The sequence below is a fragment of the Rhinoderma darwinii genome, chromosome 2 (genome assembly GCF_050947455.1).
Source record: "Rhinoderma darwinii isolate aRhiDar2 chromosome 2, aRhiDar2.hap1, whole genome shotgun sequence".
NCBI lineage: Eukaryota > Metazoa > Chordata > Amphibia > Anura > Rhinodermatidae > Rhinoderma > Rhinoderma darwinii.
The window spans coordinates 409,025,311-409,052,606 of record NC_134688.1 but is presented as its reverse complement, the minus strand read 5'-3'; the positions used below and the strand labels follow the sequence as shown (position 1 = coordinate 409,052,606).

Genomic DNA, 27,296 nt, shown 5'->3' with positions numbered 1-27,296 from the left:
TATGTTCAACGTGGTTTCACATTACAATGGCCCAGGAAAGACCATTGTATGTTGAAAATATTGTAACCTGAGGGACTACTGTATTTTTATTAGCATCGTAGATTGTTACTTACTGGAGGTGTGACCAACAAGCATTGAAGCTCTCGTTAAGATCTGACCCTGGAGAAAACGATCCTTTTTCACGTGGGGATAGCTGCGACCACTTGCGACGTGCATAGTCTTGCCATTCCACAACAGGAAGCTCCATCAGCAACACAAAGAAATTCAGAGCTGCAGAAAAAGAGTAATTTTAATATAGAACAATTTCCTGTAGATTAATCAGACATTTTTATTTACGGTGTTTTTTTTACGTGACTATCCATATAACAAAAATCTTGAAACATTGCAGTTTTAATACTGCCCACGAGAGCACACTATTGTGGGCAACTAGCACTTCCTGTTTTCTGCTGCTCATGTGTCTGCTCTGCTGTGTAGACTAGGACAGGATCAGCAGAGGGCAGGGGATTTAATGCAACATTAACCCCTTCCCGCATTGTACATGTACTACACGGGAGGGCGGTAATTCCCTCACAGTGTCACATATGTACGGCGCAGGGATATCGCAGGAAAATAATAACTCCAATAATAGCAATCACTGAGCCTTAGTGGTTTTATAGAGGGAGTGGTTTTAAAGTGGGAGGGGGCTCAGTTAGTCCATCGGAGCTCCCGCTATGCGATTGCGGCGTGCCGATGGGTTGCCATGGCAGAAGGGTAAATAGAAAAAATATACAAGGGTTCGCTCACCGCGCTTCCACTGTGTTATTCCATTTGTATGTCCAGACCACGTTATGAATGGTGATGGTGCTCGTAGATAGCCAAAGAAAAGTCCTGAGTTGGCAGCAGGTATTTAAGGCAATGAACAAGGAGGAGCGAGATATTCAGCACTCTTGTAAAATACAATTTTAAAATGAGCAAATAAATACAAGAGTGCTGGATAGCTCACTCCTCCTTGTTCATGGCAGAAGGGTGCCTAACAGAGGCCTACCATAACTATCCTAATAGTTTGCCTGCCAGTGATAAACTGACAGGCATAATACATTGAAATACATGTCCCCTTATGTGGTTAAAAAAATACATAAAAAAAATAAAATTTATTAATAAAAAAATATATAAATGTTTATGGAAATCTTTTTTCTATAAACAAAATGTTTTATTGTGCAAAAACATTAAAAAGTTACAATGAACTCCGTAAAAAAAAATTGCAACAAAGAATGACAAAACTGCTGTTTTTTTTTCTAATCCCTCCTCTCCAAAAAAAGAAAAATAAGGCCCAGTTCACACAAATTGTCCCCCATTCATTTCAATGGGAGGCAATGGTGTTTTCAGCCTCTGACCTCTCATTGAAATCAATGGGTGGCAGAAAAAACCTGCGGTTCTCGTCTCCAAGCTTTTTCCGCAGCGTTTTTTGCCCGCGGGCCTCAATGGCCACGGGCGAAAAACGCCCAGAAATGCAAAAATGCCCAGAACCGCCGCAAGTTTTTTCTTCCTCCCATTGATTTCAATGGGAGGTCAGAGGCGGAACCGCGGCAAGGACATGCTGCTTTGTTTTCCCACAAGCGGCTAAAAGCCGTCCAGGAAAAAAAACGGCCTCTGCCTCTCCTTGAAATCAATGGGGGCTGATTTCGGCCGTTTTCTTCGGTGATTTCGAAGCAGTTTCCACATCAAATCAATAAGATCTATGAACCCCAGAACGGTCACAATAAAACTACAACTTGTCCCACAAAAAGAAGCACTCATACAGACACGTTGACAGAAAAATAAAGAAAGTTATGGCTCTCAGGATGCAGTTATGCAAAACCCTAAAAAAATAGCTTAGGCTGCATCCTCAGACCTTGTTCACACAGTGGGGATTTGCTGCAGATTTTGCATACATTTTATAAGCCAAAACCAGAATTGGATCCAGTAGAGACACTTTCCGACCACATGCACACGATGCGTATTACAAACAGATTTGCTGTACGGATATTCCTGCAGCAAATCCGCAGCGAAATACAGTACCAGCAAAGTAAAGAAGATTTTAGGTAATCTCATCTACGCTCTGCAGAATTTTTCCGCACAAAAACTGACCTGCAGTGCGTATTTTAAAAACCACAGCATATCAATTTATCTCGCGTTTCTGTCTCAGAATTGTATCAGACAAGTTTAAAAAAAAAAAATCCACACTTGTTTGCACATAAAAAGTAAAATCTGCAACTAAAAATGCATTAAGAAAAAAGTTGCGGAAATACCTGAATTTATTTGCGCATTTGATGGCAGCGTAATGACGGAGACAGCGTTGAGACTTATGTCTGGCTGCAGCGTAGTTTCAGTAAAGATTACAGCTTACTAGTTGCTGCGCTCACATCGTGCTGTGAGAAAAGAGTCCACGATATTCATGAGCTGCCACTAACCCTGCCGATTGACACTTTCCTTTGCACAGAAATCCAGGCTTTAGGCACCGAAACAGCTCGTATTTTCAGCGGTATTTTGATAACTGTGTGAACATCCCCTCAGGGTCAATGCACACGATGCGTATTACGTGCGGTTTTGCTGTGCGTATATGCGTGTGGAAAATCCGAAGTGTAACAAAGTAACAGCAAATTTGATTTCAGGAAATCTCATGTACACAATGCATTTTTTTTCGGCACGTAAATTGACCTGCGGTGCGTATTTTAAAAACCACAGGGTGTCAATTCATCTTGGCTTTCCACTTGCGAATTGTATCTGCCTAGTTCCATGGAAAATCGCACCAAAACCCGCAGCATGAAAACGCACTGAAAAACGCATCAAAATGTGAAAACTGCACTGAAAAACATGTGGCTAAGGGCTTGTTTACACGAACGTGATATACGTCCGTGCAACACGCGTGATATTCATGCGTGTTGTATGGACCTATGTTAGTTTATGGGGCAGTGCAGACAGTCCGTGAGTTTTGCGCAGCGTGAGTCCGCTGCGAAAAACTCGCATGTCCTATATTTGTGCATTGTTCGCGCATCATGCACCCATTGAAGTCAATGGGTGCGTGAAAACCACGCATGTCACACGGAAGCACTTCCGTGGGACGCGCGTGATTCGCGCAACAGCACTGAAAAGGATGAATGAAAACAGAAAAGCACCACGTGCTTTTATATTTACAAACATCCAAACGGTGTCATAATGATGGCGGCTGCGCGAAAATCACGCAGCCGCGCATCATATGGTGATGACACACAGAGCTGTTAAGTGACTTTTGCGCACGCAAAACGCTGCGTTTTTTGCATGCGCAAAACGCACACGCTCGTGTAAACCCGGCCTTAGATGCAGTTTTCACCTGCGAATTTCCTGCTGTCTTGGTGCGAATTGTCAGCAGCAAAATACGCAATGTGTGCATGTAGCCTTAGGGCTGGTCCACACCTACCGGAATTGCTGCGTATTTTCCATCCGAAAAAGCAAACAGAAAATACACAGGCTGCGTAAAGTTTCCAACCAGAAATTGACCTGCGTGTGTATTTTTCATACCGCAGTATGTAAATTCCTGCTGTGGGAACTGGACTGAATTGGTGCGTTATTTCCACAGCAGAATTTCTGCAGCAATTCCGTTACGTGTCAACAAGCCCTTAATGAAATAATTGCCTTCCCCTTCCACTAAATATATATATATATATATATATATATACATACGTTTAGTCACCAGGCCTTCTGTGCTAATGATTAGGTCTCGCTGGGCGAGGACAATATACTGATAGGGTACCATTTCCCTGGCAGATAATATTTAGTCTGATTTCATCCAGAAACCATCGGTGTCCTACCACATAAAATGACAGAGTGCATTCTACTATTCAATCTTAATCAGCTGTTCCCATGCTTCCCAGAGACTAATCTAACAAAATGTTCTCAAGACTAGAATCACTGGCATCTATGAAAATCACTCAATCCTTGTACAAGGAGAAAACAAGACCGATCTGTTTATGGAAAAGCACATACTGTCCTGTCTACTGCTGGTCAAGATGTACACGGAGCCCTAACAACGCTGTTTTGCATACAACTAACTGTTAAGCTGGGTTCACACTGTGCATTTTTGTTGCGTTTTAACATACATTTTTTGGTTTTGTGTCTCAATGCAAAAATGCAACAGAAACACAGTGTGAACCCAGCCTTAACCCGTTAGTGACCGGCCCATAGTCTTTTTACGTCGGTCACTAACAAGCCTTATTCCGATGCCATAGACTTTTTACGTCGCGGCATCGGAATAAGTAAACAGAGCAGGGAGCTGTCAAATCTCCCTGCTCTCAGCTGCCAGAGGTAGCTGAGGGCTGGGAGCGTCCCTGCTCTGCCGGGTGAGATCGATATTATTATCGATCTCACCCGTTTAACCCCTCAGATGCGGTGCGCAATAGCGTGCACCGCATCTGAGTGGTTTTGGAGAGAGGGAGGGAGCTCCCTCTCATCCCACTGACACCCGGCGATAACATCGCCGAGTGTCAGTGTTTCCCAGATGGCCGCCGGGGGCCTAATAAAGGCCCCCAGGTCTGCCTGTAATGAATGCCTGCTAGATCATGCTCCAGCATTGTTATTTCATGGGAAATTATTTACGGAAAAAAAAACACAGCTCAGGAGAGCAGAAAGATCCTCTTTAACAGTTGCATGCAATACAGCATTGGTAGGGCTACATGAACATCTTGACCAGCAGTAGATAGGACAGTTAGTGCTTTACTTAAATAAATCGATCTTGTATACTTGGCCATCAAGTTTCATGACCTATCAACAGGAAAAGGGATAAAACATCTCCCAATGATTCAGAGAACAAGCCGGTTTAAGTCCTGTTCACTGGAGGAAAGCAAGTCGTATATATGTCTCTGCCATCAGTATTGTTGAAGGTTCCAAAGGTTGGACCCCCCCACCATTAACGTTTTATGACCCACCTTATCAAAAGGTTTTAAAACATCATGGTGGGAACAGCCCTCATATTAGCGTTTTGGCTGCTATGATAGGGGACAGGTGCTAAATTGTACCACAGCTGATCGGCGGGGGTTCCCGGGAGTTGGACCCTGACCCAGCAGCTATTGATGGGCCATCAGGTTTTACTGGCTGAAAACCTCCTTTAAAATAAAGTTCATACTGCGCAGCAAAGGCCCCCCCCCCCCCCTCCTCAATGTAGAAATCAGCACCATGAAAAATTAAATCTAAAATATGTGAGGGGGGTGTAATTCCATTTACAGAATAGTTTGGAGCAGGCGCAGAAAGTTTTAAACCCATTGAGTACCCCTGTATCCACGGATCCAGTACCAAGCTGGAAGCAATGAGTGAAATCACTGCAAATCCAGAAAAAATTATCTGTTACAATAAGGCCTTATTCACACAAACGTGTTATATGTCCGTGCTATGCGCGTGATTTTCACGCGCGTCGCACGGACCTATGTTAATGAATGGGGCCGTTCAGATGGTCAGTGAATTTCACGCAGCGTATGTGCACTGCGTGAAACTCACCACATGTCCTATATTTGGCCGTGTTTCGCGCAGCATGCACCCATTGAAGTCAATGGGTGCGTGCAAATCGCGCTTGGCACACGGAAGCACTTCCAAGTGCCGCGCGTGATTCGCGCAACAGTAGTAAAAACAATCAATGAAAACAGAAAAGCACCAGGTGCTTTTCTGTTTGTAAACATAAAACCAGAGTGTCATAATGATGGCGGCTGCGCGAAAATCACGCAGCCGCGCTCCATATGCTGATGACACACGGACCTTTTGCAGCGTTTTTTGCGCGCGCAAAACGGATATGTCCGTGTGAATAAGGCCTAAGGAAATGCTGTTCATTAATGACCGCGCACACGTCTTTTGACGGCAGGCGGTGCAGGTCCCCAGTCTACGACGATGTCTTTTGGCGACACTGTCGTTGAGGCTGATGAGCGATCCTGTGAGCACTCATCCTCTAAGCAGGAGCTGTAACTAACAGCTCCTGATCGTAGAGAAGCCTCCTGAACACCGCTGGGGTCGGAAAACAGTCGGACCCCAGCTGTTTAACACTTTGATTACCGCGGTCCGTGACCGCGGCATGATCAAAGGGAATTCCCCTCTTTGATCGCATCACCGGAACGCCGGTGATGCGATCAAATTCCGGGGAATCCCTCTGCAGTCAGCCCTGGGGACCTACAAAGGACCCCAGGGCTGTCTGTTTAGTTTGCCTGCTGTTCGGGCACACTATGTGCTGCCCTAACAGCAGCCTGTGTCATAGTGACACAGTGTAATGTATTAGCATACAGGAGTATGCTAATCCATTACAAGTAAAAAATAAAGTTATTAATAAAATTATCCCTTAATGGGATTAAAAAAATTAAATTAAAAAAAAAGTCATTATTTTGAATAAAATATATTTTATTGCCCCACACTAAATAAAAACAAAAAACCTGACATATTAGGTATCTACACGACCGTAATAACCTGAAGAATTAATCTAATGGGTTATTTAGTGTGAAACATGAACAGGATAAAAAATAAACAAGAAAAACAATGCCGAGAATCGCTCTTTCCTATATTCATGACGTAATTTTTTTTTTTTACCCCCAAACTGTACTACTTCTCTCGCATAAAACAAGGCCTCATACAGCCACGTCAATGAAAACATAAAAAAGTTATGGCTGCTGAAAGGCAGAGGCAAATACTGAAAAATTTAGCTGGTCATTAAGGTCTATTCAGGCCCGGTCACTAAGGGGTTAAAAGCCCTCCAATCCCCATGGCGTTTTGTGAAACTCACATACATTAGGGTCTATTCACATGTAGTGGCCAAACCCGACGTTTTGCTGTGACTTCGTGGAAATAGCGGCAAAAACCACAATGTGTGATCAGATCCTAGTACTGTACATTTGTAGAGTAACTAGGCCACGTTCACATGGCAGGGTTTTGGCCAGTATTTGGAAGCCAAAACCAGAGATACAAAATATGGAAGTACAAATCTTTCCATTATACTTTTTCTCTGTGTAGGTTCCACTCCTGGTTTTAGGTTCCAAATACTCACAAAATATTAACGAAAAAACTGCAGTCAGAGGTGAGGACAAAAGTAGCGACGTCCACAAGCGGCACGAAAACCACATCCACATCAGGTGGGCGCGGATTACAAATTCATAGATAATTGCTGCTCGATTTTGCAGGCAATACCACAGTTTTACCCGCAAAATCATGCGGCAATTCACAACCAATTTGTAATCCAAATCCACCTCACGTTAACCGCGCTAAATGTGTCCTCACCCTGAGGGTGTATTTACACGGCGCGGTTTTGCTGCGCGACCGAAAACCACGTAGAAAAACGTGTTTTTACTGCGATTTTAAAAACACAATCCATATGAATACACCCTGATAGTGGTCTAGTTGACACATAAAAAAGGCTAAGAGAATGGTGGCCACATGTGTCCGAAACCACACGGACACATGCAGCGATTCAGCAGGAGTAAAAACCGCAGGTGCACATAAAGTTTGCTATAATCATTGCTTCACACTAAATCCGCAGGTAAAACCGCTGCGGAAAATCCGTCTTTCCACAGCAACACGCGCTGCAAAAACAAAGTATTTGCTGTGGATGTCTGTGACTGATTTACCTGCGGTTTTTTTAGCTTCCTTTGTGTGGGAACATATCCTTAGGCTACCAATACCGTTACATGTAACATAAACGTATCCCCGGCCGATGTCACAGCTACGCGTTCCACTGTAGTGAGTACAGCCCGATCTCCTGGGATGATGAATCATCCCATGTGACAGCTGCAGCCAATCAATCACAGGAGGCCCGACTACACTGAGAACGGAGGGACGCGTCACCATGACTACGGCTCGGGGGAAGTATGAACTTTATTTTTTTCAAGAACTGGTTTGCGCATCGCACATTCTGCCTGAAAAACGACACCACAATGTGATGCGGTTTTTCAGGCGGAATTCACTAGGTCGGATACGCGGCATTCTTTTACACAGCGTATCAGACCCGTGGGAACCCAGACGTAGGTAGTGGATATGTTGCAGATTTTCCATCTGGATTTAGGAGCAGGAAATCTTCATTAGAAGGATGTTGCAGGCAAGTGGATGAGGTTTAAAAAAATCTCATCCACCTGCTGCAGAACATTTTCCACACGGAAATCAGAGCAGGTTGCGGATTTTAATTTCATTCTGTTCTGGATGTTCACTGACGATTTTACAGGTTTCAATGTAGAAGGGGTGAAATCCACACAGAACACGTGCAGATTTTGCTGCGGATCTCAAAAATCTGAAGAAACACACAATGTGAAAATCCAGACTCAGGCGCCTTGAACATGTAGCGGATTTTCCATCCGGATTTAAGATGGGAAAATTTGCAGCGTAAGGCTATGTTCACACGCTAAACTAAAAACGGCTGTAAAATACGAGCTGTTTTCAAGGGAAAACCGCCTCTGATTTTCAGCAGTTTTTTTTAATGTATCAGGCACTTTTGAGCTATTTTTCTATTGAGACTGAAAAGCGGCTCATGAAGTGACATGCACATATTTTTACGGGTCCTTTTTTTACGCGCCATTTTTTACAAACGGCGCACAAAGAAACGCCCCGTAGGAACGAAATGCCGTTTTTCCCATTGAAATCACTGGGCAGATGTTTGGAGGCGTTTACAGCCCGAAAAACGGCTAAAAATAGGCTGTGTGAACATACCCTTAGGCTAAGTTCACATCTCGTTTTTATGCACACGTTTGCGGTATACGACGACATATACGTTTTTAAAGTTACAAAAACATATGCATTTGTAACATACGCTTACGATTTTTAGTACCTTACGTCGTCTAAGTTTTTAAACGTTTGTATCCGTTCTTACTTCTAAAAGCTAAATCAAACTTTGGAAAGTCAAGACTTCCCATAAATGGTGACAAAAACGTGTATGTTTTACGTATGCAAACGTAGGGTTTAAGATTACATACATCAAAATTGATTTCAATCCAAATAAAAACGTATACGTATGGTCTACATTTTGGAAAAGTACTGAAAAGCGTAGTGGGGAAAAAAAAAAGGATAGAACGTAAGTGCACAAAACGTATTCACAAACTACACCATTAGGGCATCCGGCCTGACCATAGAAATCAAAGAGCACGCTGTGGTACACGTTTTAACACTGTTTTTTTCATGTAAAAATGCGCACGTAAAAACAAGACATGAACTTAGCCTTAGGGTATGTGCACACGTAGTGTTTTCAGACATTTTTCGGGCCATAAACGTCCTGAAAAATCGGAAGCAGAACGCCTACAAACATCTGCCCATTGAATTCAATGGGAAAAACGGGGTTTCGTTCAGACGGGCCTTTTTTTTACGCCTCGGTTTTAAAAGACGGTGAAGAAAGACGCCCGTAAAAAGGAGCATGTCAACTCTTCAGTCGTTTTTGGAGCTTTTTTTCATTTTGTTAATGGAAAGACAGCTCCAAAAACCGTACTCCGATACAAAAACGGCTGAAAATCAGAAGTGGTTTTCCCTTGAAAACAGCTCCGTCATTTTCATCCGTTTTTAAAAAAGCTCATCCACACGCTGTGGGACATTTTCGCACTGGCATCAGAGCATTCTGCGGATCATTTCATTCTGGACCTTCACTGCCGATTTCACACTTTTTAACGTAGAAAGGATGACATCTCTAGGTAAATCCGCACTAAACACGTTGCTGCGAAAAATCCCTTACTTGTGTGTAGCCCCATTCATTGTATTTTGTTGTGGACTCCTCAACTGAAGTTCTACAACAAAATGTCTTGTGTGAACAAAGCCTAGGATCATGCGTTTATTATCAGACAAGCCATTCTAATAGCTAAACGATAAACATGCGTTCTCTATAATTACTGCTCAGGGTCCTAGGACATAAATACAATTATGTGCACAGAAAGCCCCCCACTCATGCGGTCACAGACACTCACACTTTTTGTATCGCTCCTTTGTAGCAGTTGTCACGTGTTAGATTTGGCGCCGCAATCCCGCGTAGTCTTCATGAGACACCGCCGCCATCATTACTGTTGGCTAGTCAGAAGTGAATGCCGTATTTTCTCATGCACATTATTTTGATTCTGCCCAAAACAAAGATGGCTGAAGCAGTAAACATCGGACTAACGTCACGTCACTCAGCGTAACTGGACGTGGGATTTGGCGCCAGGCAAGTGAGGAGAACTACGCGCGCAGTGGTCTGGATACAGTGTGGCGGGCTCCCTGGTACTGTGGTGTGAACTGTCAGGATGGCGTTACCAAAGCTGAGTGAAGGGGCCATAGCGGTGAGTGGGCTGTGTCGCCGGTCATTGAGCACCATGTGAAGTTTGGGGCATCTGTTTATTCTCTCATCTCTAAGCTATGAATTACTTCACATGTATCTTTCTAGACTTTATATCATAGTAGTGATATATACAGGATTGTGGAGTAAAGGAGGTATTCCCATCCTGTAAAGTGATGGCTTATCGCTAGGATATGCCCTCACTTCATGATCAGTGGTGGTCTTGACCTCTAGGACCCCCCTTCCCCCACAATCCTGAGAATGGAGGGGCTGCAGCGCTGGTTTAGGTTATTAAATATAACTATATTACTCGGTCATTATATTGTTTTATCTAGCTACGTTATTTGGTATTTCAGGCTATCTTGCAAGGCGACACATCGTCCAAGCCGATTTTGCAGGTCATTGTAAGTATTTATATGAATCCTATTTTAATTCCTCTTTATATGGAGTTTGCCAGGATTTTAAAAAAATTGTTTGTTTTTTAATATACTTCTCATGCCGATTCTGTAGCGGGCCCCGTTATCGGGTGTCTATGGCGGCTATTTACTGGCTGCAGCAGTGATGATCCGTTCATAGCGTAGTCATTGCTGCAGCCAGTGATCGGCAGTCGCAGTCACCTGACATGTTGTCACTTCAGGGTGCACGGATGGGTTACAGGTAAGTGCATTGCAAATTTTATTTGTCTGTTTTCATCCCATATTGAAGGGTTGTCCGGTTTCTGCAAATGTTTTTGTATAATTAAAATTTTCCAATATACTTTCTGTATTAATTCCTCAGTTTTCAAGATCTCTGCTTGTTGTTCAGCAGGAATACTCATTGTTTGCTTCCAGTGGATATAATTCTGTCCATGGTCATGTGATGGACACACAGGTGCTGGGATCGTTAGAAGACACCGCTCTGATATACATACTGGAACTGTAACGAGCCGTGCACCTGTGTGTCCCTCACATGGGGCTGTGTCAGTCTTGTGAGCAAAATGGTGGACAGTCATAAACTGTCTAGCAGAATAACTGTCTTTGTTGCCCATCGCAACCAATCCTAGCGCAGCTTTAATTTTTCAAGGGCACTATAAGAAATGAAACCTGCCATGTGGTTGGATTGCCATATGCAGCAAAGACCGTGTTACTGTTGCCTTGTCTCAGAAGGAAAATACTTTTCCATATTCCCTTTTGGAGCATATGAACGTCAGAGGTGATCCTCACTGGTTGACTTGTTCCATCCGTGTATTACAAGGATGGCCATTTGATTTAATGGCTTCCATGTAATACCACATATTGCCTGCAGCGGCTGCTGATCGCTGGGGTTTAGGAAGTTGGACTTTCGGCAGTCATCAGATTTTATTATAGGACGGGGTTGTCATGTTTAGACAACTGGTGACTGGCATAACTCCGTGCCTCAGTTATAAATGTTGTTCTCCGCTAGCTTTTAAAGGATTAGGATCGGTCATCAATATAAGATTGTACAGTTCTGTAACGGCTGTGCCTGGGACTGCAGTTCCAGTCCCATTCAAGTAAATGGGACTAAGCTACAATCTCTGGCACAGCCGCTATGGAAGTGTACGGCGCTGTGCCTAGTAAACACAATGTCACGGCCCCTTAAGTCAGCTGATCGGCGGGTGTCCCAGGAGTCGATGCCGAGACTGGTGTTCCGGGGTGAGTGCTGAGGCGATGTGGTGAAGGACCTGCGGCCAAAAATGTAAACACACTGATCTCGCGACTGAAGCTGAGATCACGCTGTGCAGGGAAGGAGAAGCTGTATGATGCTGATTGGACAGCGTCATACAGACTACAAAGACACCGCTCACTGAGCAATGTTACCGCCCCTTTGGCTCGCATAACCTAATTTGCATACTAAGAAAAAATGTAAAATAAAAGCTGTTTTGGGACACCATTTACGCTAGCGTTATCAGCATGACCGCGCCTATGAGGTTAGTGGAACATCCTCTGACTGCTCATTGCCTTGTTTTTCTTCCCCTGTCTTTCTTAGGGCATTTATTAGATACCGTAGGTGAAGCGGGGACAGATAGCCTTTAACTATTTTATATTCGTGAAAGAGGACCCGTCATGTCCCAAAAAAAGTTAGTTTCCTGCCTCCCCCTATGATTCTAGTGCCATATATTTGATCTATATGTGCCTACGCTCCCTCGCAATCAGCCGCCTTAGCCGCTCTTGCTTAGGTTAATTTCTCGTTGACTGTGGGTGGTTTGACCGACTAGTTGTTAATTTACTCGTGTATTTGAATATTACCTTCTGAAACAAATGATTGTGGGGGAATGGAGGCATGTAGTAAAAACAAAACAACAACTGTGCTGGCATCGAGGAAGGCAGCAATCCAGGTATGGCGGGAAATTAACTTTTTGGGGGAAATTACAGGTTCTCTTTAGATCAACTAAATTTGATGACCACCGTCTGAAATAAAAATGCTTCATTTCTGTTTTAGAATACACGCCCAATCAACACTGCGAATGGTCCTCCTCGTTATCGACTGCTGATGAGTGATGGATTAAACACGCTTTCCTGTGGGTATTTCTTTAAGTGTATTGTTGTTATAGCCTTTAGTACCATTTTGCTTGATTTACAAGTGTGTGCATAATATATATATTTAATAGTTTCGATTTATGAATTTCAAAAGACAACCAGTGCACAACAAGAATAGGAACATAAAAGGGACCAAACAGAGAACATCCACTCAATTACTCACTGCCACAGTCATCTTGTCATTCACCCGCTACCTCCTCCTCGCTCTCCCATACATCAGAAGCACAGAAAACCACTCCTCCCAAAAATTAGATTTCATGGTGGTATCGGACAGCCGATCCAACCTCCCCATACTTTTTCAAACTTTTGTGGACATGCCCTGCTCAGATAACTTGTGCATTGGAATTTGAATCAACCAAAGTTTTCCATTGTGCCAGAGTGGATGATTTCAAAGCCGTAAGGGTGTTTTCACACACAGCGATTTTTGGAACATGCCATTCCAGTTTTTTTATGCAGTCTCTTGAGCCAAAGCCAGAAATCGATCCAGCAGGAAGGAGAAGTATAACTTTATTACTTTTCAATCCACTTCTGGCTTTAGCTCAAAAAGCGACATAAAAAAATAGACACAAAAACTGAAGCATTTTTTCCAAAAATTCTGTTTGTTTGTGAAGCCATCCTAATAATAACCTTTTGTTTAGGACAAAATAAAAAAATGGGAGAATATTCTATGATCGGACTCTTTAACCAATTTATCTACGATTCCCAGAAGACACTTGAGGGAGGGGAGTACCTTTTGAAATTCAAAGTGTCCGTTAAAAAATTCCACTATGTCTGAGCTTGTGACACTCCCATACAGAATGTAGGAAGGTACCATATGAAATCTGAAGCACGTATCGTATGGCATAATCCTCCTACGTAACTTCCTCTCGGTATGAAATCATTTGTGTGTGTGAAAGCATCACAAGGATCAACCACATTAGGCAGAAAGCCTGTGGCTTCTTCACAATGATCAGACGGGAGAGAAAAAAAATCTGCCACTTAAACATCGTAGTATTTTGCATCAGTATTTGTAAGCCAAAATCAGGAGTGGGTCCAAAATATGGAGAGGTCTAAATCTCCATACTTTTTTTTTCTGTTTCACTCCTGGCTTTGATGCAAACGCTGATGGAAAATACTGACCAAAATACTGCCATGTGAAAGAGGCCAAACACAGCATATGGTTCGAATGAAAAATTGACATATAAGGGGTTTTAGGCAAATTTTACTTTTTTTAGTAGTTCTTTCAGTGATTTTAAATGGTTACTAACTTTTCAACAAATTTTGCAGAAATCTAAGAATAAACAAACTTTGTAGTACATCTTATTAGAGAATAATACCTCTTTCTCCACTTATCAGGCTACCCTCCTCTCTCCTAACTGATCCCTTACTCTGAATATTCTGCTAAATCTGAGAGCGGATATCTGCTAACAGGGATCCGGTTACAACTGCCCATAGAAGTCCACAAGGGGGAGGGGAGAGCAGGAGCAAAGAAAGGAGATGCACACTGAGGCGCTGCTGCAGCTTCTATTAAGTGTTCTATCTCACCCCATTGCTGGATACTCGGCTGCTTTGTTCAGTATAACTGTATGAGGTCCTCCATGTTGCAGCTGATTATGAGGGTGTATTACCAAGAGATAGGGGAGCAGGATGTTCTCTCCCCCATGTCTGCCATACATTGCACACGTGATATCATGTTTTCTTAACTGTTAACTTACTCAGAATTAACTCATAAACTTCACTGAGAGATCTGGTTATGGAAAGGGGAGGAGGAAGCAGGAGACGGGCTAACAGTCTACTATACACCGCATACAGAAAGGATCCGTTATACAGCAGCAAGGAGCAGTGTAGCTGGAAATCCAGTACTGGGGGTGACAACTTACTAGGAAGCTGCGGTGTGTCTGTTCCTCTCTCTATTCAGCTGCTTACCCTCCCCTCTCCATAGACCTCTATGGGCAACTGTAACCTGACTTCAATGAAGCTTTAAAACTGTATAATCCCTGGATACTGATTCTGTGAGTGAGTTAGGCTTCGTTCACATCTGAGTTAGGGTCCCGTTCTGACATTCCGTCAGAGCTTCCTGTCAGAATGGGACACTGCCCGAAAATGCCTCCCATTGATTTCAATGGGAGGCGGACGAGTTTTTTTTTACCGCGAGCAAAAAAAACGCGTCGCGGTAAAAAGAAGCGACATGATCTATCTTGAGGCGGTTTCCGCCTCCAAACCCCCATTTCAATCAGTCAGAAACGGGGAAAAAACGCCTCGATGAGTGTTTTGACGAGTTTTTTTCAAACCACTGTGCAGAAAACATCTAGAGCAGTTTTTGCAGGAGGAATTTTCCTCCTGCAAAAAACTCAGTGTGAACATAGCCTTAAAGTGTAGCTGAACGTTTGACAAACTTCTGACGTGTCATAGTGACATGTCAGAAGTTTGGATTGGTGGGGGTCCGAGCACTGAGACCCTCACCAATCGCTAGAACGAAGCAGCTGAAGTGCTTGTGTGAGCGCTCGGCCGCTTCGCGTCTGTTCGGCTTTTTCCGGAAATAAATGTATCGGTGTACACTCAATAGAAAATCTATGAGCCCGTACTCCGATACATCGGCTTTCCGGAAAAAGCTGAACAGACACGAAGTGGCTGAGCGCTCACACGAGTGCTTTAGCTACTTAGTTCTAGAGAATGTGGGGGGGGTTCTCAGTGCTTGGACCCCCACCAATCCAAACTTCTGACATGTCACTATAACATGTCAGAAGTTTGTCAAACGTTTAGCTGCACTTTAAGTTCACACTGTTAGGGTATGTTCACACGGCAGCGTCCGTAACGGCTGAAATTACAGGGCTGTTTTCAGGAGAAAACAGCGCCGTAATTTCAGCCGTAATGGCATGTTGAGGCGCAATTTCGCTGCGTTCATTACGGATGTAAATGGAGCTGGTTTTCCATAGTCAATGGAAAACTGCTCCATTTACGTCTGAAGAAGTGACAGGCACTTCTTTGAGGCGGGCGTCTTTTTTTAAGCGCCGCCTTTTGACAGCAGCGCGTAAAAAAAATGACCGTGTGCACAGAACATCGTAAGACCCATTCTAATGAATGGGCAGATGTTTGCCAACGCTAACGAGCCGCATTTTCGGACGTAATTCGGGGGTTAAAACGCCCGAATTACGTCCGTAAATAGGCCGTGTGAACATACCCTTACTGTGAGGAAAACAGCCACCCGAGCATAAGGAATTGTCATGAGATTGTAGTTAAAGCTCTTCCCACAAGTAGCCTCTATCTTCAACCTCTAATTATTCAAGATGTAAATAAAATATTCAAATCATTTCACGTTATTAAACATTAAAGGGGCTCTAATTTAGATCTGATAGTTCTCCTTTTAATGTTTTCTATTTGCCTTTTGCATTTACCCGTACGAAACAATACTTTTGGCCACGTAGTCTCAGACGCGACCCGCAGGGTGATTGTTGGCAGAATAGGTCTCACATTTGAGTCCCCATGCCATGGGGTTTAAAGAGGCTCTGTCACCAGATTTTGCAGCCCCTATCTGCTATTGCAGCAGATAGGCGCTGCAATGTAGATTACAGTAACGTTTTTATTTTTAAAAAACGAGCATTTTTGGCCAAGTTATGACCATTTTCGTATTTATGCAAATGAGGCTTGCAAAAGTACAAGTGGGCGTGTTGAAAAGTAAAAGTACAACTGGGCGTGTATTATGTGCGTACATCGGGGCGTGTTTACTACTTTTACTAGCTGGGCGTTGTGTATAGAAGTATCATCCACTTCTCTTCACAACGCCCAGCTTCTGGCAGTGCAGACACAGCCGTGTTCTCCAGAGATCACGCTGTGACGTCACTCACAGGTCCTGCATCGTGTCAGACGAGCGAGGACACCGGCACCAGAGGCTACAGATGATTCTGCAGCAGCATCGGCGTTTGCAGGTAAGTCAATGTAGCTACTTACCTGCTGATGCTGATGCTGCTGCAGAATCAACTGTAGCCTCTGGTGCCGACACGATGCAGGACCTGTGAGTGACGTCACAGATCTGCACTGCCAGAAGCTGGGCGTTGTGAAGAGAAGTGGATGACACTTCTATACACAACGCCCAGCTAGTAAAAGTAGTAAACACTCCCCGATGTACGCACATAATACACGCCCAGTTGTACTTTTAGTTTTCAACACGCCCAGTTGTACTTTTGCAAGCCTCATTTGCATAAATACGAAAATGGTCATAACTTTGCCAAAAATGCTCGTTTTTTAAAAATAAAAACGTTACTGTAATCTACATTGCAGCGCCGATCTGCTGCAATAGCAGATAGGGGTTGCAAAATCTGGTGACAAAGCCTCTTTAAAAGTATTGTAGTTGCAGACCTGTAAAGTGGTCAGGCCCAGCCTCGTGGATGCTCACAGGTTTGTTTTACAAAGTAAAGTGTCTTTATTTACTTCCAAAGATTTCTACAACTATGCACCACTTATTACAACTTGTAAATTTTTCAATTTTTTAGCTTTCATGTTGGCAACACAGCTGAACTCTCTTGTGGACGATAACCTCCTTGCAACTAACTGCATCTGTCAGGTCTCACGGTACATCGTGAACAACTTGAAAGATGGAAGGTATTTAGCCCCTTGTTTCTGCATCACTCCCATGTGATGCAGTTTCACTGTTGTTTTTTTTCAGACAGCTTCACATGTTCCCCTAAGGTATTTGCAGAAATGCATTGAATTTTTTTCCCCCTGTTTATTAATAATATATCTGTTGCTTGATGCCCCATGTGGTATTTACCACTGGAGCACTTCATTCTTGGCTCTTTTTTTATTTTTTTTAAAATATATTTTTACCTTCCCACACTTCTGCGGCTTATTCCATTCAAAGCTCTAGCAGAGTAAAGCAATAAATAAATTGAAATTCATACCTCCATAATACGCCATGTGTCAAAGCATGCCACAATTTTGTTTCTCGCCCCCTGAGGCCGGATTCAGACGACCGTGATTTACGTCCGTGCAGCCCGCGTGGTTTTCACGCGGCTCGCGCGGACCAATACAAGTCTATGGGGCAGTGCAGACTGTCCGTGAGTTTTGCGCAGCGTTAGTCCGCTGCGTAAAACTCGCGACATGTTCTATATTTGTGCGCTGTTCGCGTATCATGCACCCATTGAAGTCAATGGGTGCGTGAAAATCGCGCATGCCCCACGGAAGCACTTCCGTGGGACAAGCGTTATTCGCGCAATAACAGTAAAATAATAAATGTAAACAGAAAAGCACCACGTGCTTTTCTGTTTACAAACATCCAAACGGAGTGTCATAAAGATGGTGGCTGCGCGAAAAGCACGCAGCCGCGCATCCATATGAACAGGGCACTCGGAGCTGTCAAGTGCCTTTTGCGCACGCAAAACGCAGCGGTTTTTGCGCACGCAAAAAGCTCACGTTCGTCTGAATCTGGCCTCAGTCACATTAAAATTGGAAAAAAAACTCCCAGAATTTTTTTTTTTTTTTTTTTTGGATTCATGTCTCAAGTACATATAGTTGACACACAACTTGTGTTCCTTAAAGAGGCTGTCACCAGATTTTGCAGCCCCTATCTGCTATTGCAGCAGATAGGCGCTGCAATGTAGATTACAGTAACGTTTTTTATTTTTAAAAAAACTAGCATTTTTGGCCAAGTTATGACCATTTTTGTATTTATGCAAATGAGGCTTGCAAAAGTCCAAGTGGGCGTGTATTATGTGCGTACATCGGGGCGTTTTTACTACTTTTACTAGCTGGGCGTTCTGACGAGAAGTATCATCCACTTCTCTTCAGAACGCCCAGCTTCTGACAGTGCAGATCTGTGACGTCACTCGCAGGTCCTGCATCGTGACGGCCACATCGGCACCAGAGGCTACAGTTGATTCTGCAGCAGCATCAGCGTTTGCAGGTAAGTAGCTACATCGACTTACCTGCAAACGCTGATGCTGCTGCAGAATCAACTGTAGCCTCTGGTGCCGATGTGTCCTCGCTCGTCCGACACGATGCAGGACCTGTGAGTGACGTCACAGCGTGATCTGGCAGAAGCTGGGCGTTCTGAAGAGAAGTGGATGATACTTCTATACACAACGCCCAGCTAGTAAAAGTAGTAAACACGCCCCGATGTACGCACATAATACACGCCCAGTTGTACTTTTACTTTAAACACGCCCACTTGGACTTTTGCAAGCCTCATTTGCATAAATACAAAAATGGTCATAACTTGGCCAAAAATGCTTGTTTTTTAAAAATAAAAACGTTACTGTAATCTACATTGCAGCGCCGATCTGCTGCAATAGGAGATAGGGGTTGCAAAATCTGGTGACAGAGCCTCTTTAAGTAAAGTTTAACCCCTTAGTGACTAACTTTAACTTGTTTTATTAAAAATAGTATAAAACCAGTACGAATCTGGCTTCCAGCGATGCAGACAAATCCACAAAGTGTAAGATGTCAAAGCGCAAATACAAACATTGACAAGGCATATACTGTACAGTGTTGGCAGAACAGTATCATTACAGACAATAGAATAATTTACAAGCGGTCCATTGAAGACAGTAACATAATGCATGTAGACTTTTCCATTCAAAAGAGAAGAACCTGAAGTCCCTGTTGCAGATGTAATCGTGGGTTGGAGTGTGGGGATCACTGACAAACCATATTAAGCTGGGGCTGGGAGACTAAATGTAACAGACAGTGTTGTAAGGGAGAACTGCCCCAATCGCCCCATTTTTTGGTGCATTTTATTTTTATATAAGCAATATTTTCAAATGGGATTAACTGATTCACTAGTTGTATAAATCTACGAACAGTGGAGGCCTTGTATCCATCCAGCGAATGGCTATGGCTTTCTGGCCATAAATAAAACTTCTTAAATAAAGATCCATTGGTAGTGATTCCAGGTGTCAGTGTCTACTAATCCTAGTAGGCAAATAGCTGGGACAGGTGAAAGTGGGGCTAGTAATATATTAAACACCAGATCAACTACCTTTTCCAGATCACGTGCATGAAGTCTGCCTCATGTTCTTCACAACATTGTAGTTTACTAGAAAAGGGAATTTTGCCCTCCGGTGTAACCTGATTGAGGTCAAATAACATTGATGGAAAATATATAACTGCGTGAGCCTATTATTAGCAGCTGGGGATACATGGAGGTGAGATTCCATCACCTCGCCACTGTTCTTCTGTCAAGTAGGCGGATGACGTCTTACCATTCAGCAAATCCAGGTAGAGTAGAATGTTTTATATTTTTTAGTCGTACAAAATGGTATATTGAGCTGAAAATAGGCCCCTAGATCCCTGTGACCGCAGCACTCCAATCAATGGATATTTTGAGATGACAAAGTATGCTTGAGAAAACTACTTGCCTAAGGCATGGCTCAACTGTAAAGAACAGTAAAAAGCTCTACGCGGTAGATCAAATTGAGTCTCGAAAGTCCATAAAATAGTTATTATAAAGATCTACTAATCTGCGGATCCCAGTTCTGTTAATAAAAAAAGTTTGCATCAGACCAGGAATATAGGTGGGGTAAACAAGGGTTTTGCCACAAAGGAGCTTAAGCCATGGTATCAGTGTACCGTTAAATATGTAAAACTTGGGACCATATACGGTAAGCAAGATTCCGGATATGGAGGGTATGACCGCTTAATCTTGCAGTACCTTTTAGGATAGGCCATAGTGATGACCAATGAGGAAATACAGCTAAATGAGATTCAGGGTGTGAGGGCAAAGTAGGGGAGAACATAAATGGAGATGCCTTAATCTGGCCAGCCAAGTAATCTAGGAACAGGACTGGGAGAGCAGCCCCAGCCTAGTGCTTAGACCTTTTCAGATTTGATAGTCCATTTCGGGTAAGAGCAGCCCCAGACAAAGGAAGAGATAAATGAAAGACTATTAATTAAAAAAACGTCTTGGGGAAAATAACAGGGGAGTATTCCTTGCATATATAAACCTATTGGAAGTAGGATCATCTGAATTAAGAGCCACCCCCACTTTAGTTAGGATTTCCACTCTTCATATACCATCTGACGTTGGACGGCCTGGCAAGAACCCTGATTGGTCACACCCAATTCAACGAATAAGAAAGTAATTTTATCTATAAAACACTCACCTTGACATCATTCTCCGTCTCCCAAACATGTGTGACCAGCAGAAGCACCCCTTCAGTGGCTCACTCTTGGAAGGTGAGACACTGGTGGGAAAGATATGAGAGGTGCCCCTTAGGCTGGTGGGTGACGGGAGCTGACGCTCTTGTCCCGCTTGTCGTCATACCGTGTGCCTGCCGTGGACGAGAAAACGGAAACCTCTGCCAGCCTGTTTCCCAGCTGTAAAAGGGAAAAAAATAAACGAACAAAAAAAAAATGGTAGATGGTAGAAGTGTCTGCCTCCTACGAACACGAAGCGAAGATGGATTTGCTCAGTGTCTAGGTGGAGTATATCCTGTAGGAAGGACCTCTATTCATCCTTAGTATTAAGCCTTCTAGTGGCAACAGCATAAGACTCATTGTCTGTGTCCTCCAATGAACTGGACGAGAGAAGGATTTTACGGCGAGTACTTAAAATCCTTTTTTTCTTATTGGTACCATTTTGGGGTACATAGAACTTGATCACTTTTTTTTTTTTTGGATTTTTATTTTTATTTTTTATTTTTTTTTTGGGAGAAGCAAAGGAAATAAAAAACCGCTTTCCTACAGCATTCACCTGGTAATCAAAATAATTTGATGTTTTACTAGTTCAGACTTTTACAGACACTGCGATACTGATTAGGTTTACTTTTTGTTTACGTAATTTTTGGTGAAAAATGGGAAAGTTGTAGTAGTTAAACATTTTTTTTTTTAACTTTGTAGTGCCCGAAGGGGCCTTTAACATACAATCGTTAGATCCCTTATGCAATACTTGTATCTGTGCTGTACTATTATATTAATATTCACATGTCTTCCATTATCTGTTTATAGGCGAGTGATTATAATAATGGAATTGGATGTGTTGAAGCCCGCTGATACGGTCTATGGAAAGATTGGAAATCCTCAACCTTATAATGATGGTAAGGAATTTAGTACCTTCTCCTCAGTATGGTGTGTGCACGTGTTTATAGGTATTTCAGGAGAATTGAGAGAAAGTAGCCAAAGGCCTTGCTCACACAATGCCAGTTAGGTTGTTTTTGTTAGCTCATATTAGGCTTGGATCCATATAATGGGCTATAGCATATCTTGTCTGTTTTGCATCATCTAAATGTTTAAACTGGAAGAAAAAATATACAATAAAACGGTGTCACCTGACTGAGTGATCGTGAATAGAATGTCTGTGTGCTGCATTGATGGGTCTTCAGTTATTTTCACATTTTTGGAACTTCACCTGGGCTTCAGTTTACAAATGAGCATTAATGGTACCATTTTTTAAAATAATTGCACATGTGGTTCTTTGTAATCAGAGTCCAACTAAAAGCCACGATACCACACTGCAAAAAATAATAATCCTACGTTGTATCCTCTAAAGCCACTACATAACTGTTGCAGTAAAATAAATGTGTGAAATTGTGTTTGTATATTTCCATTTATCTACATTGCCTTACAGCACTGGGTTCCAATCTAACCAAGGTTAACATCTACATAGTTCATATGTTCCTGCTGCCACTAGGAGGTGGGCACAAAGTAAAAAAGGGGTTAGCGCCACCCACCCATTGAGCTAATCAGTTTGTTAGGGAATATAGATCTACCTCCTCCAGAGACTGTGTACAGCGGAGCTCCCGCTTCCCTCTTACCTGCTAGACATTTGTTCACCCATGCCATCTTGTATGGGTCCGTTCTCCCAATCTTGGTGCTGTTTCCCAGGATTGCATTCTAGTCAGTGGATTTCTCTGCTGGATAGTGGTTGAGTTCCTCTGTGGTAGGTCCCATTCCATCCTTCTCTTCCCTCATTGTTACCTCTTGCTTCTGGGTTGGCCTGTAACCCACTTCACCTCATCTTCTGCCATGCCTCTGATATTTTCCTCGGCCCAGTCGAGTCTTTACTGGTCCACGGGCACTCTCTATTTTTTTTATTTCGTTTAAAAAAAAAATCTCTTTCACGTTTGCATGTCGGTGTCCCGAGAAATTTACAGATTCGAAACGTTCCTCCACCCAAGTGGAGCTCTTCTAAATTGGGGCTCTGTCCCATTTTTAGTGAATGGGCCAATGGTGCAATACCTTTCACAGCCGCTACAAATATAACAGCATGTGCAAGTACAAATGAAAAGAAAAACCATATAAACAATGAAGAGGCTGAGGTGCTCGTACAAGCGCCGTGGCACCTTTTAAACAGCTCATCGGCTTGGTTGCAGAAAATTGCACCCCCACCGATCTATTATGGATGGCCTATTCTAAGGGTGTTTTGTGTAAAGGATGGAAACATCCGGACTGGTGTCTGGCTATTTCGAAACACATTAATAATCTCTACTTTTCAGGATGACGTGATCTCTAAACGGTCTATTTATCCTTCTGTGGATCCACCTATCTTATAGCTGTCTAAGATCACCACCATCCCACTCTCAGATCTCTCTGTGACCCTCTTGACAAGAAGCTGGGTGAGTAAGGCTTGCTCGGTTTTAAGAAAACAGCTGCACCATGGTATAACCTTGCGTCTCTGGTAATTAAAACTTCAAAGTTCCTTTTTGTGGCTTTCCTTGAATCGCCCACGTCAATGCCCGTGCAATGGGTAATTTAACTGCAATCTGGCGTTCTATTTGGCTGAAATATTGGCAGCCTATCAGACTTCCATAGACGCTTTTGTTGGCCTTCCCTTTGTCCGTGAATGAGATTATTTCAGTCTACTGGTGGTAAGAGCGCTTTTGCCTTGTCCAGAGGCTTCTGTCCATTCTCGGAGGTTTGGGTACTCTACCTCTTCCTTTCTAAGAGGTCGTTCTCTTCTCAGAGACCAGATAAGAGGACTGGCCGTTCCACCGACCCCGGGCCCTCTTATTTCAAGCCCAAACCTGCCTGGCAACAGCGACCTAGTCTGAGGTCTCCCCTCTAGTGTCAAATGTTCTTTCAGGAGACATGGCTGGCTTGGGGTTGATAGGTGGTGGTGTCAGCTGGCCACAAGATAGGGAGGAGAATGCTTTCTCTAGGAAGGTTTTTTTCTGTTGAGAATGCCTCGGGCACTGGACCGTCTTCTGTTTTTTTTTCCCAGGCTTTTCGCTCCATACTACAGCAGAATGTCATCGTCCCAGTTCCCCACGTGGAACGTTTTCAGGAATTCTACTCGCTTCTCTTTGCAGCACCAAAAAAGGATGGTTCCCGGTCCAATCCTAGGATCTGAAGAAGTTGAATCACTTTGTACGCGTTTGGATATTTCACATGGAATACCTGCAGACAGTGGTCACATTGTTGTAAAAAGGAGAGTTCCTCTCATCCCTCAACTTTTGAATTCTTTACTTCCACATCCCTATTTGTAGTTTTTTGGCATTTTTAATTTGTCGGGCTCACTACGGCTACTCGGGTCTTCACCAAAGTCCTGGCGACTCTTCTGATGCTTCTCACCACCAGGGGAGTCTCACTGTCATCCCTCACCTGGGCGAACTTCTGGTAAAGGCCCCCTCCAGACTTTCAGTGTCTACATCACTATGAATATGTTAAAAAGGTTAATCTGGATCATCAACGAAGGAAAACCATACTTTGTCCCATCTGAGAACATGGCGTTTCAGGTAATTAACTTCAATACCAGGTATGCAAGAGTTCACCTCCCTGAGGACAAGATCGAAACCTTGGGCAGGAGTGGCCTACTTCGCCAGAACACTCTCTTCCATCTTCTTCTGAATGTGGCTGCTGGAAGGATGGTATTGAGGCAGTTTTATATTTGCAATTCCACACCAGGTACCTCCAGGTAGTAATTCTTTCACGATCGGACAAGACTCCGACGACTTTGGACAACTTGATTCTCCTGCCCTCTCTGGTTCTTTGGGTTTCACCAGCCATCACACTGGGACAGTCTTTTCGTCCCCTCTAGTGGCTTGTCATCTAAACAGATGCCAGTCTGTCTGGGTGGCGAGCAGTTTTTGATTTCCACACTGTCCAGGGCCCCATCGTCGGTAGAGGAGTATTCCTTAGAGAGGTCAACCTTCTGGAAGTAAAGGCAATCTCCCTGCTCTATGTCCTAATGGGACATCCCATTCAAGACATTTCTGTGGCTATTCAGAAGCTTGGAGCCAGTGAAGAGGAGCATTTCTGAGCTATGGCAGCCATAAACGGCCCTGGGTGGGGCTTATTTGTTTTACAGCACTTAAAATTACAGGAGGTTAAACACCCCCCCCCCCCCCTCACCGTTTTAGCATGTAGTGTAATGTTGTGTTATTAGGTCTACCTGGTTCTCTGCACGTGTAGCCGCTCTGTTCCGGGCTGCTCAGGGTTCACGTGATCTTTATTCTGACTGAATCCTACAGTCTGCTGCAAGGAACTGGAAGTCTGTTTCAATGTAAGTCTGTGAGAGCCTTGATGTGAGTCTTAGACTTGCATTGTGAGTTGGACCTTCGATTTCTATAGCAGACGCTGTAGGATTTTGGGAGTCAGGATGAAGATCATTTGAACCCGGAACAGAGCGGCTACAGGTACAATCGAGAACTATGTAAGTGTGTCACATTTCACCACATGTTGAAACAGGGCAGAATAAAAATATTCACTGGAGTACCACATTAAGTGCTGTAAAACAAGTAAGCCCCACCCACGGCTGTTTATGGCTGCCATAGCTCCGATCCGCTCCTCTTCACTGGCTGAAGGCTTCCGAACAGCCAAAAACACCGCTTAAATGGGTTGTCCTGTTAGGCATATCGCTGTTGGTGCAGTAGCTCCCCCAATGACAATCTGATTTATTTATAGGAGTTATTGCTCGGTCAAGCTGCTAGTGCATTTACATATCACTTACCGTGGCGCTGAAATGGAAGTGGCATCTCTTAACCCTTTCAGGACCAGATTAATTTCAGTTTTTAAGCTTTTTGCTTTTTCCTCCCCGCCTTCAAAAAGTCATGACTCGTATTTTTTTATTTTTTTTATTTTAGTTGACACAGCCATATGAGGGCTTAATTTTTACGGGACAAGTTGCACTTTCTAATGGTGCTATCTTAATGTTCTGTGCAATGTACTGGGAAGTCGGGGAAAAAATTGGTTGGAATTGGAAAAAGCAGTTCCGCCATTTTCTTATGGGCTTCTTTTTTACGGTGTTCAATGTACGGAGAAAATGAAACGTTATCTTTATTCTGCGGGTCAGTACGATTACAAATTTTATATAGTTTTCGTTATGTTTAGTACTTTTTTTAATTTTTTTTTCAATGTTTGGAAGAAACAAAAAAAATATTTTGCATTGCCATATTGTAACCCCTGTAACTTTTATTTTTTTTTGTATTTCTGTGTAAGGTGTCTTTTTGTACGTGGAAAGATTTTTATTAATACCATTTGGGGGGGAATGTCTGGAATTTTCGATCATTTTTTTTGTGGGGGTTAGGCCTCATGCACACGACCGTAAAAACTCCCGTTATTACGGGTCGTAATTACGACCCGTAATAACGGGCTCATAGACTTCTATTGGCGGCGGGTGCCTTCCCGTTTTCTCACGGGAAGGTGCCCGTGCCGTTGAAAAAGATAGAACATGTCCTATTTCAGGCCGTAATAACGGCACGGACAGTCCATAGAAGTCTATGGAGCTCTCGTAATGACGGGTGGCTACATGTGTGCACCCGTCATTACGGCAGCGTTGCTAAGCGACGTCAGTAAATAGTCACTGTCCAGGGAGCTGAAAGAGTTAACTGATCGGCAGTAACTCTTTCAGCACCCTGGACAGTGACTACCGATCAGTATAAACCTGTAAAAAATAAAAGACTTTCATACTTACCGACAACTTCCTGCTTCCTCCAGTCCGGTCTCCCGCCCGTTGCCTTGGTGACGCGTCCCTCTCGACATCCGGCCCGACGTCCTGGATGACGTTTCAGGCCATGTGATCGCTGCAGCCAATCACAGGTCAATCACAGGCTGCAGTGGTCACATGGACTGCCGCGTCATCCAGGGATGTCGGGCTGGATGTGAAGAGAGGGACGCGTCACCAAGACAACGGCCGGGTAAGTATGAATTTCTTTAACTTTTATTACAGAAAAGGCTGTCCCTTCTCTCTATCCTGCACTGATAGAGAGAAGGGGCTGCCGATTAGTGCAGTGCTATTTTGCCGCCAAAAACGTGCCCGTAAATACGGGTGGAATACGGGTGACACCGGACCCATATTTACGGGCACGGGTTCGTAAATACTGGTGCAAAACGGGTGGAATACGTGTGACACCGGACCCGTATTTACGCCAGTATTTACGGGTGGGAAAAAATACGGTCGTGTGCATGAGGCCTTAAAGTGGCCAAAAAACTGGTTCGGCCATTTTGACCTTTTTTCCCATTACAACGTTCACCGTATTGGATAAATATATTTATAGTTTGGGCATTTTTGGACACTGGGATACCTCATGTGTTTATTTTTGTTTTTATATGTGATCTAGGGAAAGGGAGGAGATTTAATAAATATATAAATGCCTTCATGGAGAAGGTGA

At 43.4% G+C, this 27,296-nt stretch overlaps 2 protein-coding genes across 2 annotated transcripts in view; one reads left to right on the top strand and one right to left on the bottom strand.

Moving 5' to 3' along the window:
• The window catches only part of SMYD4 (SET and MYND domain containing 4), a 34,974-nt gene extending 24,733 nt beyond the window's left edge, over positions 1-10,241 (bottom strand). Inside the window, exons 1-2 of the mRNA XM_075854167.1 lie at positions 9,897-10,241; positions 114-270 (exon numbers count right to left, since the gene is read on the bottom strand). Of these exons, the coding sequence (XP_075710282.1) occupies positions 114-247 (134 nt within the window). The 5' untranslated portion in view covers positions 248-270; positions 9,897-10,241. The remainder of the gene's footprint in view (positions 1-113; positions 271-9,896) is intronic.
• Positions 10,047-27,296, top strand: part of RPA1 (replication protein A1) — a 70,165-nt gene continuing 52,915 nt past the window's right edge. The window contains exons 1-5 of the mRNA XM_075854168.1: positions 10,047-10,244; positions 10,597-10,644; positions 12,680-12,758; positions 17,247-17,355; positions 21,697-21,785. Of these exons, the coding sequence (XP_075710283.1) occupies positions 10,209-10,244; positions 10,597-10,644; positions 12,680-12,758; positions 17,247-17,355; positions 21,697-21,785 (361 nt within the window). The 5' untranslated portion in view covers positions 10,047-10,208. The remainder of the gene's footprint in view (positions 10,245-10,596; positions 10,645-12,679; positions 12,759-17,246; positions 17,356-21,696; positions 21,786-27,296) is intronic.